This window comes from Amphiprion ocellaris, chromosome 11 (genome assembly GCF_022539595.1).
Source record: "Amphiprion ocellaris isolate individual 3 ecotype Okinawa chromosome 11, ASM2253959v1, whole genome shotgun sequence".
NCBI lineage: Eukaryota > Metazoa > Chordata > Actinopteri > Pomacentridae > Amphiprion > Amphiprion ocellaris.
The window spans coordinates 15086332-15100083 of record NC_072776.1 but is presented as its reverse complement, the minus strand read 5'-3'; the positions used below and the strand labels follow the sequence as shown (position 1 = coordinate 15100083).

The 13752-nt window shown below is 38.0% G+C and overlaps 2 protein-coding genes across 2 annotated transcripts; both read right to left on the bottom strand.

The window, feature by feature from the left end:
- LOC111584973 (olfactory receptor 49-like) lies at nucleotides 1-1764 on the bottom strand. Its single transcript, XM_023294342.3, has one exon. The coding sequence runs from the start codon at nucleotides 1638-1640 to the stop codon at nucleotides 711-713; it is 930 nt and encodes a 309-aa protein (XP_023150110.1). The 5' UTR covers nucleotides 1641-1764; the 3' UTR covers nucleotides 1-710.
- Nucleotides 1765-7228: 5464 nt separating this feature from the next.
- Nucleotides 7229-8992, bottom strand: LOC111584972 (olfactory receptor 49-like). The gene has a single exon (XM_023294341.3). The coding sequence runs from the start codon at nucleotides 8866-8868 to the stop codon at nucleotides 7939-7941; it is 930 nt and encodes a 309-aa protein (XP_023150109.1). The 5' UTR covers nucleotides 8869-8992; the 3' UTR covers nucleotides 7229-7938.
- Between the last annotated feature and the right edge of the window lie 4760 nt (nucleotides 8993-13752).

Genomic DNA, 13752 nt, shown 5'->3' with positions numbered 1-13752 from the left:
TAATGTTTGAGAATGAAGTTTTACTTTCACAAGAAAAACAAATCAGAATGCAAACCGGGGAAATACAAGCCATTTTAAAAGAAAAAATAACATTCTTGAGTAAACATGTTTAATTCTAACCATAACAACCAATGAGCATCATATTAATTTATGTTTTTAACAAATTCCAGGTAACACAACATGGTGATTGCATTTCACACACTGTACTCAGATTGGCTAAATGAACATCCACAATCTTTTACACAAATTATAGGATCTGAATGTTTACAAGTGAGCTGCAGTGAATACAGTCCATAGTTTCTATAGCTCGAATGGCTCTCTATTTAAAACTACACCAGTACTTTGCATGAGAGCACTGCATGCGTACCATGTTCAGACAGTTAACAAAAACAACAAAATTGTGAATGAATCACTGTGTCAGATTTTCAAGCAGTTTCTTCAGAGCACATTTCAGTGTTGTGTGTTCAACGGCAACACCCCAGAGACAGACACTGTTTTCTGCACATTCTGTTTGTGTGCTGTTGTCCTTGACAGAGACAAAGATGTTTTCGATACATGCATCATTTAACAGTGAGTAAAGTGCTTTTCATGTTGCAATTATTTTGTGACACAAATATTAAAAAACTGGATTTTAACTGAGAAACAACGTGTCATTCTCTCCAAATCGCACATGTATACAAACAGAATGCGGGCAAACTCATGACTTTGATCTATAAACTACTTTTACTGCATATAAATTTAGAAAGTCTTTGTCTTATTTGTGTCAGTTTCAAACCGTACATGATGGGATTGAATATTGGGGGAATGAGGAGAAATTCCATCGCCATAAAATTCTTAACATTTTGTGATATTTCTTTTTTGCCAAAACGCATGTATAACAAATCAAAGTGGAAAGATAAACCGACAACTGCTAAAGAGAATACATGTGGCATACATGTCTGCATAAATTTACTTGTATTCTCTTTGGACGATTGGCATGTTTTGATGAGATATAAGTAAGACCAAAAAATAAAAACAACATGGCCAAAGTAAAAAGTATAGTTAAATGCTGGAACAATAACTGTAGCTATGGAGGCAGAGCAAGCTAGATTAGAAATCAACCAATTAACACAGTAGATCCTTGGTATGAGTGAGCCACATAACCTCAATGCTGATGTCGTTATTGTGCTCATGAACAGCAAGTAAAAGGGAATAAGCCAAGCGATAAACACGAAGATGCAAATTCTTTGTTTACTCATCGCAGTATGGTACACCAGCGGTCGACATATGGCCACGTATCTGTCATAGGCCATCAGAGCTAGAAGAGAAAAATCAGCACAAGCAGAAGAGTGCAACACATAACCCTGCAGAAGACATCCAGCATAAGAAATGACATGAGTGGCAGACAGAAGATCATAGAGGAATTTGGGATAAAACCCTGCAGTCCCATAAAGTGCATTAATGCACAAATTACAGAGGAAGATGTACATGGGTTCATGAAGGCTTTTATCCACAATGATTGTCACAATAATGGTCATATTTACCAACCAAATCACAAAGTAACACAGTAAAGTGAGAACAAAGAGAGTAACTCTGTAATTTGCTGTTCCGCTTAACCCTGACAGAGTAAGCATGTTAATAACTGAAACATTATCCATCATACATGACCGTTTCTTGGATGCCTTTTGAATACTGCACAGACAGCAAATTGCATTTGCACAACGTAATGAGGGTAGAAAAAATTACTTTCCTGCTCTTTGGCTTTCCATCCCTCACAGGGTGTGTTACCATCAGTTTATATCCTCTCGTGGCAGCAACACCGAATGATGCTGCCTACAAGCATCCAATCAACGATGCAGGAGTTTCTTCGAATGAGGTAGTCAGATATGCAAATTTATTGGATTAGCTTTTACATTTTGAGAGCATTTTATCCCAGGCCGGGATGTGAACCAGGGATCTTCTAGCTGCAAGGCCATCATGCTAACCACTGTGCACACCTGCGTAGTTAGTTATGAAGTTAATTCTGATTGAGGCATTGTTTCAATTTCATTTTAGTAAATGTGACACAGCTTTAAAGGTCTACTCAGAAAGATGTTGAACATTTGAACTTAATTTCCCACCATTTGAGAGCAGATTGTGCTGTTATCCAGAGCCTATCAAAAGCATTCACCCTACCTTGGACGATTCCCCATTTTTAGCCTCAGCATGGATTCAAGGTCAGTATGATTTGGCTTGTTTTAAAAAGAATTTACAAAAAATGACTCTTTCATGTCAAAATGAAAAAGGATATCTACAAAGTAATGTCAGTTAATAAAGGTAAAAATGAGTGATTAAGTCAGTGTTCATCCCTTTAAATTGACTCACCTATTTCAACGCTGGTGGAGCCAACAGACTCTAAAAGTCACACAGTTAGTGGAACTGAAGCATAAATTAATATCCCCTGTAGTACAGTTCAATCTATCATCAAGAAATGAAAGCAATCCCATACATATGTAAAGAACCAAGAGCAGGCCTCAAAAGATGAGTGATTGTACAAGAAAGAGACAAGTGAGGGAGGCCACCAAGACATATTGGACTCCTGAAGAAGTCACAAGATTCAGCACCTAAGATGGGAGAGACTGTCCATCCATCCATTATCTATACACCACTTAATCCTGATTAGGGTCGCGGTGGGGGCTGGAGCCTATCCCAGCTGACTCGGGCAAAGGCAGGGGACACCCTAGACAGGTCGCCAGTCTGTCGCAGGGCCACATACAGAGACAAACAATCACTCTCACATTCACACCTACGGGCAATTTAGAATGATCAATTAACCTCAGCATATTTTTGGACTGTGGGAGGAAGCCGGAGTACCCGGAGAAAACCCACGCATGCACAGGGAGAACATGCAAACTCCATGCAGAAAGATCCCGGGAAAGCCAAGACGCGAACCAGGGATCTTCTCGCTGCAAGGCGAAAGTGCTAACCACTACGCCACTGTGCGGCCCGGGAGAAACTGTGTGTACTGCAATTATTGCCTGTGGCAAAGAGAAAGGTATTGTCAAAAAATAGTAATAATCTGGACAAGAGTTCACCGGAAGGCATGTGAGGTTCTTGGATTACATGTGAATTTGAGCTTTTTGACCACAGACTCAAGGCTTTGTTTGGTTGACCCCAAACATTGCATATCATCACAAACACATCACCCCCACTGTGAAGCATGGGGGTGGCATCATCATGATGTGGGGGTGCTCTAGAACATTTCAGTTTTTTGGGGTTTTCTTGAATGGCTAAAATAGTGTTATGTTATACATACGGTGGTGGAAAAATGTTTTCGGACACCCCATACAACTGCATGTCTATTGCATTAAGAATTACTCTTAGGTGCACTCTTCAAGTGAAATTTGTTTTAGTACAGTTGCAGCCATAATACTAAACAAATCTTTAAAAAGCCAGTAAAAGATTAAAATTGATTGCTGTCAACAAAATAAGAAATTTTGAGTATTGGGTCATTTTGGTAAAATTTCATTTAGTTAGTTTTTCTTGTAAACAATAAACATATATATATATATATATATATATATATATATATATATATATATATATATATATATATATATATATATATATACATATATATATATATATATATATATATATATGTTCATGTCTGTCTAATGCAGCCACACCTTTTGAACCACAAAAAAGATTTTTGAAAATATTTTTAAAGCGGTTAGCATCACTAATTCACATTAAAGCTAATATTCACTGGATGCTAACTCTCTTTTCTGGTCAACACGCACAAATAAACTCCACCAACTCCTGGGCTTCACTACTCACATTATATCTGACTGTGAAGTTGAACATAAAGTTCATTAAAACTGGCACCGATCAGTAAATTATCAGTCATTACCAACCAGCTGTCGGAGTCCTTCAGTGTCTGTTGGTCCAATCAGCCGAAGGACTGAATTACTCAACTGAAAACTGATTAAAACAAGACAACGGAAAGTAAAACTGTATGTGGAAAATGTGCTGCTTCTCCACCGATAAATACCAACAAACTAAAACAAACTTGGTGGAAGTGTTGCTTTTAGTGATTTTTTTAATAAATTGCAAATAAGAGGCTTTTATTTTTCTGGAAGTAAAAGGAAACGTTGCTTATCCGTAGTTTCGCTAATTTAACTTTAGCTGCACTTTCACCATGTTCTAACTGATGGATCATTTTTTAAATATTAAAATAGCTACACTTCCCTTGTATGTCTGGTCATTTCTTATGTTGCTGCTGTTTCATTGCAATTATATTTTATAATATCATTTTAAATACAGATCACTCAAAAGAAAAAAAACTGTCTCTGAAATACTCAATGAACTGATAGATCATCTAGTGTTAAACTGAATAAGAATTCTTAATAATATAAAATGTAACTGACTGAGCTGTATTAATTAAATCGAGATATTTCAAATTGAAAGAAACACAACATTGAATGAAAGATTTCCGTCAATTAAACCTTAAATTCATTTACCTAAGAAAATCATCCGTTAATGTCTTACCTTAAGATGCCCTACATTTTTAAAAAATATAGGTGCAAAGTAAAAGTTTCACACTAAAGATTAATCACTGATGAACATTTAATTGTTCAGCAGATATTCAGGACTACTGACAACACAGAACCTTAACCTTACTGTTTTAATCACATTTAAGTTTCATGAACGTTACATTAATGTCAACCAGCCACAGTTTTATGAACTTAATGAACCACATTACAGGAACACAACACATTTCAGATGTTTACATGAAACTCAACACAAACATCGTTAGCTTAATGCTACGTTAGCTTTAATCAGGCTACAACTGAGCAGCTAGCTCGGTTAGCATCGCTAACATTAAAACTAGTATTTACCGGATGCTAACTTTCTTCTCTGGTCAACACACACAGAAATAAACTCCATCAACATCTGGAGTGCATGGCACACATTATATCTGACACGAAAGTTGCATATAAAGTGCATTAAAAGCGACACCGATACGAAAATAACCATTAGCTTACCGAACTATCACAGTCCTTTCAGTGTCCGCTGGTAGAATCAGCCGAAGGTAGAAAACTGGTTAAAACAAGCCAACGGGCAGGAAAACTGTCTGTGGAAAATGTTCTGCTGCTCCACCGATAAATAAACCAACAGTTATTATATCAGAATTAATCCAAACGAGGAGAGCAGAGTCTCTGCTGCCTCCTCCATAGGACCTGTCAATCATTCCAGACCGGACTGTCAATCAAGTAGTCCCGCCCCCTGGCTTCGCAAAACTTTAACGCTCTATAAAAAAAAAATCAGTATTGATTTATTTTAAGATCGGCCACCTGATCTCTCATTTTGACCACGAGAATTAACGAAAAAAAAAATTATATACAGTCTATGCACCGTACTGTTTGGCTCCACACTTGCTGATGACCACTTCCGGTCTCAGAAAATGAAAAAACGCACCTTTTTTCGTTTCTGTCTCTAACTGATTTTACTTTTTTGTTATTCTAAATATAAAATGAAAATCAAAGCATTTTTAAAATTTCGTATATCCATTTTGATCATGAAAATGAAAAACACCTTGTATTTCAATTTTAATTTTTGTATTTTAAAACGAAAATCAAATAACCACTCCTTTTTTGTTTTTCAATATCCGTTTCAGAACGGAAAATCTAATTGCCAAAATATACACGGACCGTTAATGAATGGATTTTTTTCAACCACATCTTATTACCAAAGTTTATAAAAAACTTTTTTTTTTTTTTTTGCCTGTGAGTTAGAGACAGCTGTATTCAGAAGCATTTTGTTTACAGGCTGTCCATCTGTCAGTCAAAATATATTTTTTTCTGATTTTGCACGAACTTTGACCTGGATGAAAGGATGAACTGATTAGAGTCAGGCCAACACAAAGCAGGTTTTCAGTCATAACTCAAGTTTATATAAATGTCTAACATGGTAAAATTATGATATAATGACATTTTATATACAAAATGTCAAAGGTCAACTTTACCATGACATCATTTTTCTTGCCATTATTAATGCCATCACTCAGGAACATAAGGGGAGATGGTGACTATATTTCACAGTTGATCAGCTACGGGATTGCAGATACTAATCTTGGGTGCCCACATTGAAAGTGTGATGATTGCATAGATAATCTGTGCTTCTGGGTTGAAGATGTGTGCCTTTCTTGTTGCAACATCCGTAGTCCCTATGTAAAGAAAGCTTGTTTCTCACTTGAAAGGATTTACTGGAGTCATACATGTCAATATAAAGATAACTTTCACGTCTCTAAAAACTGCACCTGATACCTTTTTACAGTCCTTCAAAGTCTTCAGTACAAGTAATAGATGAGCTGAAACGGACATGGTCATAAATTGTAATGTCACAGGTTGACAGAGACACACAACCAGTAGGTGGTAATTCTACCTCCTTTTAATCGATAGATTTATAAAAAAAATATGTATATATTTGTACAGAAATAGAAATTGTATAATTCAAGGAACATCCAACCCTTTTTCTTTGTGGTGTAAAATACGCAATAGTCTTTTGAAGAAATTACTGGTTTCCTACTTAAGTTTCCTAACATTCTGTTTCCATCTGCATTATTCCAGTTAACACGTCTGCGTGGATCTATCAAGTCATCTAGACCTGAGTGTAACAACTGGATAACACTGGAGCATTTTTTCCGTATCCTTGATATCAAACATCATTTTTCTCTGCTAGTTTTGGTGTTTGTCCGCACTGGATGGACATTTGGTCTTGGTAGTTTGACATTTTGTTGTACTCGTTGCACCAAAAATCTTTGTAGTTACGCTTTTTAGCAATTCAAGGTGAATAATTTAGGACTTTGGTGCTCCCAGTGCAGCGACTGGCTTCAACATTGAGGCTTCTGTTGGACAAAAATGCCACTAAATGTTGAAAATTAGTGACGAGTCAAAGTTTTTCTTCAACGAGGATGACAAAATGCAGTATTAGTATGGCCAAATGTTCATCTAGTGCTGCCAACTAGTGGAGCAAACAGATTTCAAGGACACAGAATTAATGCTCAAACAGGTTTCCATATCTCACAAACAAAATACTTAGAAGCTGAAAAATTAGGGTTTGAGTCTTGAGTAGACTATAGTTGACTTCTGATTAGACATTCAGCATGAAAACTGCCCTCACAAGTAAACATTTTACCAGATAAATGCTTGTAAGTTGATATATGACAGTGTAATGTGTAATTTATATAAAGAAGGAGACATCAGCATAATGTTTGAGAATGAAGTTTTACTTTCACAAGAAAAACAAATCAGAATGCAAACCGGGGAAATACAAGCCATTTTAAAAGAAAAAATAACATTCTTGAGTAAACATGTTTAATTCTAACCATAACAACCAATGAGCATCATATTAATTTATGTTTTTAACAAATTCCAGGTAACACAACATGGTGATTGCATTTCACACACTGTACTCAGATTGGCTAAATGAACATCCACAATCTTTTACACAAATTATAGGATCTGAATGTTTACAAGTGAGCTGCAGTGAATACAGTCCATAGTTTCTATAGCTCGAATGGCTCTCTATTTAAAACTACACCAGTACTTTGCATGAGAGCACTGCATGCGTACCATGTTCAGACAGTTAACAAAAACAACAAAATTGTGAATGAATCACTGTGTCAGATTTTCAAGCAGTTTCTTCAGAGCACATTTCAGTGTTGTGTGTTCAACGGCAACACCCCAGAGACAGACACTGTTTTCTGCACATTCTGTTTGTGTGCTGTTGTCCTTGACAGAGACAAAGATGTTTTCGATACATGCATCATTTAACAGTGAGTAAAGTGCTTTTCATGTTGCAATTATTTTGTGACACAAATATTAAAAAACTGGATTTTAACTGAGAAACAACGTGTCATTCTCTCCAAATCGCACATGTATACAAACAGAATGCGGGCAAACTCATGACTTTGATCTATAAACTACTTTTACTGCATATAAATTTAGAAAGTCTTTGTCTTATTTGTGTCAGTTTCAAACCGTACATGATGGGATTGAATATTGGGGGAATGAGGAGAAATTCCATCGCCATAAAATTCTTAACATTTTGTGATATTTCTTTTTTGCCAAAACGCATGTATAACAAATCAAAGTGGAAAGATAAACCGACAACTGCTAAAGAGAATACATGTGGCATACATGTCTGCATAAATTTACTTGTATTCTCTTTGGACGATTGGCATGTTTTGATGAGATATAAGTAAGACCAAAAAATAAAAACAACATGGCCAAAGTAAAAAGTATAGTTAAATGCTGGAACAATAACTGTAGCTATGGAGGCAGAGCAAGCTAGATTAGAAATCAACCAATTAACACAGTAGATCCTTGGTATGAGTGAGCCACATAACCTCAATGCTGATGTCGTTATTGTGCTCATGAACAGCAAGTAAAAGGGAATAAGCCAAGCGATAAACACGAAGATGCAAATTCTTTGTTTACTCATCGCAGTATGGTACACCAGCGGTCGACATATGGCCACGTATCTGTCATAGGCCATCAGAGCTAGAAGAGAAAAATCAGCACAAGCAGAAGAGTGCAACACATAACCCTGCAGAAGACATCCAGCATAAGAAATGACATGAGTGGCAGACAGAAGATCATAGAGGAATTTGGGATAAAACCCTGCAGTCCCATAAAGTGCATTAATGCACAAATTACAGAGGAAGATGTACATGGGTTCATGAAGGCTTTTATCCACAATGATTGTCACAATAATGGTCATATTTACCAACCAAATCACAAAGTAACACAGTAAAGTGAGAACAAAGAGAGTAACTCTGTAATTTGCTGTTCCGCTTAACCCTGACAGAGTAAGCATGTTAATAACTGAAACATTATCCATCATACATGACCGTTTCTTGGATGCCTTTTGAATACTGCACAGACAGCAAATTGCATTTGCACAACGTAATGAGGGTAGAAAAAATTACTTTCCTGCTCTTTGGCTTTCCATCCCTCACAGGGTGTGTTACCATCAGTTTATATCCTCTCGTGGCAGCAACACCGAATGATGCTGCCTACAAGCATCCAATCAACGATGCAGGAGTTTCTTCGAATGAGGTAGTCAGATATGCAAATTTATTGGATTAGCTTTTACATTTTGAGAGCATTTTATCCCAGGCCGGGATGTGAACCAGGGATCTTCTAGCTGCAAGGCCATCATGCTAACCACTGTGCACACCTGCGTAGTTAGTTATGAAGTTAATTCTGATTGAGGCATTGTTTCAATTTCATTTTAGTAAATGTGACACAGCTTTAAAGGTCTACTCAGAAAGATGTTGAACATTTGAACTTAATTTCCCACCATTTGAGAGCAGATTGTGCTGTTATCCAGAGCCTATCAAAAGCATTCACCCTACCTTGGACGATTCCCCATTTTTAGCCTCAGCATGGATTCAAGGTCAGTATGATTTGGCTTGTTTTAAAAAGAATTTACAAAAAATGACTCTTTCATGTCAAAATGAAAAAGGATATCTACAAAGTAATGTCAGTTAATAAAGGTAAAAATGAGTGATTAAGTCAGTGTTCATCCCTTTAAATTGACTCACCTATTTCAACGCTGGTGGAGCCAACAGACTCTAAAAGTCACACAGTTAGTGGAACTGAAGCATAAATTAATATCCCCTGTAGTACAGTTCAATCTATCATCAAGAAATGAAAGCAATCCCATACATATGTAAAGAACCAAGAGCAGGCCTCAAAAGATGAGTGATTGTACAAGAAAGAGACAAGTGAGGGAGGCCACCAAGACATATTGGACTCCTGAAGAAGTCACAAGATTCAGCACCTAAGATGGGAGAGACTGTCCATCCATCCATTATCTATACACCACTTAATCCTGATTAGGGTCGCGGTGGGGGCTGGAGCCTATCCCAGCTGACTCGGGCAAAGGCAGGGGACACCCTAGACAGGTCGCCAGTCTGTCGCAGGGCCACATACAGAGACAAACAATCACTCTCACATTCACACCTACGGGCAATTTAGAATGATCAATTAACCTCAGCATATTTTTGGACTGTGGGAGGAAGCCGGAGTACCCGGAGAAAACCCACGCATGCACAGGGAGAACATGCAAACTCCATGCAGAAAGATCCCGGGAAAGCCGAGACGCGAACCAGGGATCTTCTCGCTGCAAGGCGAAAGTGCTAACCACTACGCCACTGTGCGGCCCGGGAGAAACTGTGTGTACTGCAATTATTGCCTGTGGCAAAGAGAAAGGTATTGTCAAAAAATAGTAATAATCTGGACAAGAGTTCACCGGAAGGCATGTGAGGTTCTTGGATTACATGTGAATTTGAGCTTTTTGACCACAGACTCAAGGCTTTGTTTGGTTGACCCCAAACATTGCATATCATCACAAACACATCACCCCCACTGTGAAGCATGGGGGTGGCATCATCATGATGTGGGGGTGCTCTAGAACATTTCAGTTTTTTGGGGTTTTCTTGAATGGCTAAAATAGTGTTATGTTATACATACGGTGGTGGAAAAATGTTTTCGGACACCCCATACAACTGCATGTCTATTGCATTAAGAATTACTCTTAGGTGCACTCTTCAAGTGAAATTTGTTTTAGTACAGTGGCAGCCATAATACTAAACAAATCTTTAATATATATATATATGTGTGTGTGTGTGTGTGTGTGTGTGTGTGTGTGTGTTTAAAATTTAAACCCTGACTTTGAAAGATAATGCCATACAACATTAATCCTACAACATACAGCATTAGATCGGCTATGCTCACCAAACATCGTCAGGTCTGATTTCGTTCTTGCTCTTAGATTAGATTCTTCGTTCTGTCAGCAGACAAATGTAATGGGATGAGTTGACCGCTTATAACGTTGTCTGACTACGGACGTCATCAGAGGTTTTATACTCTGGAGAATTCTGCCACCAATAATAATTTTACGATGATTATCATTATAAATCTTAAGGCCTCAACTTTTTACTTGTGAATACACATTTCTTTATGGTTTCTGAGGTGTATGAGAAACATGCATTTAAAAACTTCTACGCTAAATTGAGCACACTTCTTTCGAATTTTGTCAGTCCATCAATAGAAACACTTCTACTGAAGCTGCAGAGCAGGAGAAAAGTAAAATTACTGCTTGTGGTTGCTCCTGAGTGGTGGAGGCCAGAAAAGTGTCTTTGCAGAGCAGTATGATGTCACTGTGAAGTTGACATTTGACGTTTTGGGGGGACTGAATCTGGCATAGCGACTTTGGGTTCAGGAAGCGGACACCCTCTCTACATTTAAGACCAGGCTTAATGCCTTCCTTTTTGACAAAGCTTATAGTTAGGGCTGACTCGGGTGACACTTGGCGGTCAGTTGGAATCCACATGTATGGGGCACAACTGACTTCCTCGACATTGGTTAGCTATGTAGCTATAGGCCTAGGCTGCTGGGGGACCTCTCTCGATGCACTGAGCCCATTTCTCATTACCTATGTTTTTACTACCATTATTGCATTTCATTCACTTTGAAGAAGAAGCTTTAGTGTCATTGCAAGGGTACAATGAAATTGTGTTCGGCAGCATTTCTTGTAGCAGCAAGGTCTATTGTGCAGTGGTAGAAATTTTTCAGCAGAAGTGGAGGGAGTTTGTTCCTCCTCAGTGTTCTCAGAAAGAGGAGATGCTGCTGGGCCTTTTGGATGATATGGGTGTGTTTTTGTGTATTTGTGTCCCCCGTGTCCTTTTCTGAGTGTCCCTGGTCCCAGAGCTGGATGCTTCTGATCTGTGGTTGCTGTCCCACCAACTGGCTTAGTCTCCATCATGTCCACTGTTGTCTGTTGGCTTTCCTCCAGCCCACTGCTTCCAGCTGCCCATTTCCACCAATCTACTCTGCATGGCCCCAGTGTTGCCAGCTTGGCGACTTTCTCACTAAATCTGGCGACTTTCCAAAGCCTCCCCTGCGACTTTTTTTGTCAAAAGCGACTAGCAACAAATCTAGCTATTTTTTCTGGTGTTTTGGAGACTCTGACATGAAAGGTCGGATCATTCTGCAGTTACTGTCGTCAACGAGCAGCAGGTGCTGCTGTGAACTCCTCCCCGTCCCAAAGCACAGCCGGTCAGTCCAGTAACCTCGCAGTATCCCACTGTCTGACTAGAGGAGACCCAAATCACTCCGCGGCCTGACGGCAGATGAATCGCGCATGCACAAAGTCGCTGCAGATCCCGTCCTGGCTTACAAAGCGGGATGTAAATGAAAATGTTTCTTCATTGTCATACTAAAATAAATCACTGCATTTAGCCTCTAGTATAAAAACATATTTTGGGTGTTTTATACTCACCTTTTGTCTCTCCAACAATGTTATTCCTCTCTCCTACAACATTGAGTACAACTACATGCAAATGGAAAAATTATGCAAATTAGGTGATGACGTCATCTAGCGACTTCCAGCGACTTTTAGGACAGCCAATAGCTACTTTCCTTACTGAGGAGTTGGCAACACTGCATGGCCCTCACTATACTTGATATTCTCATCTACACAGTTTGCATCTCACTGCTAGCTACATGTGTAGTATATTTAATGCCAGAGCCTCACACCATAACAGTAAACTTATGAATCAGTTTCAATGTTGGTTTGTACTTTGTATGTATCATTTATCTTATCATGCATGTATCCCAATGTGTGTTATATGTTTCCTTGTCCACCACCCTCCTCTTCTCCCATCCCTCTCCCTCCCCCTCCCTCACCCCCTTTGCCTCCTCTGTCATTCTCAACCCAGGTTCAGGCATATGGGTTCTGTAAAGCATCTTGAGAAAATTTAAATTGCAATTGGCGCTACATAAATAAAATTGAATTGGCTATTTTAAAAGTGCACTACTTCCGTTCTGGCGCCTCTCTCTGTCTGTAGTCACCCTGCAGGCCCGAACAATGTCCCACCCTCAGTCCAGTCTGACTGGTGGCATGAACAGCCTATCAGCACTGAATGTTAAAAAGCTTTATTTTAATTCAGCATATGGAAAACAAGTACACACAGGCATTTTAGTTAGGTTTTGCATTAGCGTTTGTGTTGTTTGAAAATACTGCCACAAATGTATTGCTTCCAAAGATCCATTATCAGTTTACCTTGACGAATAGTCGCTATCTGCATCAGCCCTGAACAAATCATATCGGTCGACCTATAAAATATCACCACTTCGTCATTTCATCCTATTAGACATTTGTATAAATTGTTGTCATAATTACATAAATTCTTGAATTATGGCCAGGCACAGTGACCTGTGACCTGTGGCCATGTTTTAATCAGTTCATCCAGATGAACCTCTGTGCAACGTTTTAAGAGATTCCCTTCAGGTGCTCATAAAATATTTCACTCATTGGATTGAGACAGACACCATGTCAGTTTTTATTTTTTTCTTTATTCACAGGCAACAGCAGAATGTTTGTGCAGGTACCTGATGTTTTCTGTGTTTCTCAGCTTTTGTCCTGTTTATTTGCTCTATTCATGATACCAAAAACTATAGCAAGAGATTATATAATGACCTGGGAATCATTATTATGACTGGAGTTGAATTGTATATTGTATTGTATTGTTGTATATATATATATGTATATATATATATATGTATATATATATATATATATATATATATATATATATATATATATATGTATATATATATATATATATATATATATATATATATATATATATATATATATATATATATATATATAGATAGATAGATCTTTTATTCTATCTTGTAGTTTTAAATTTTTAGT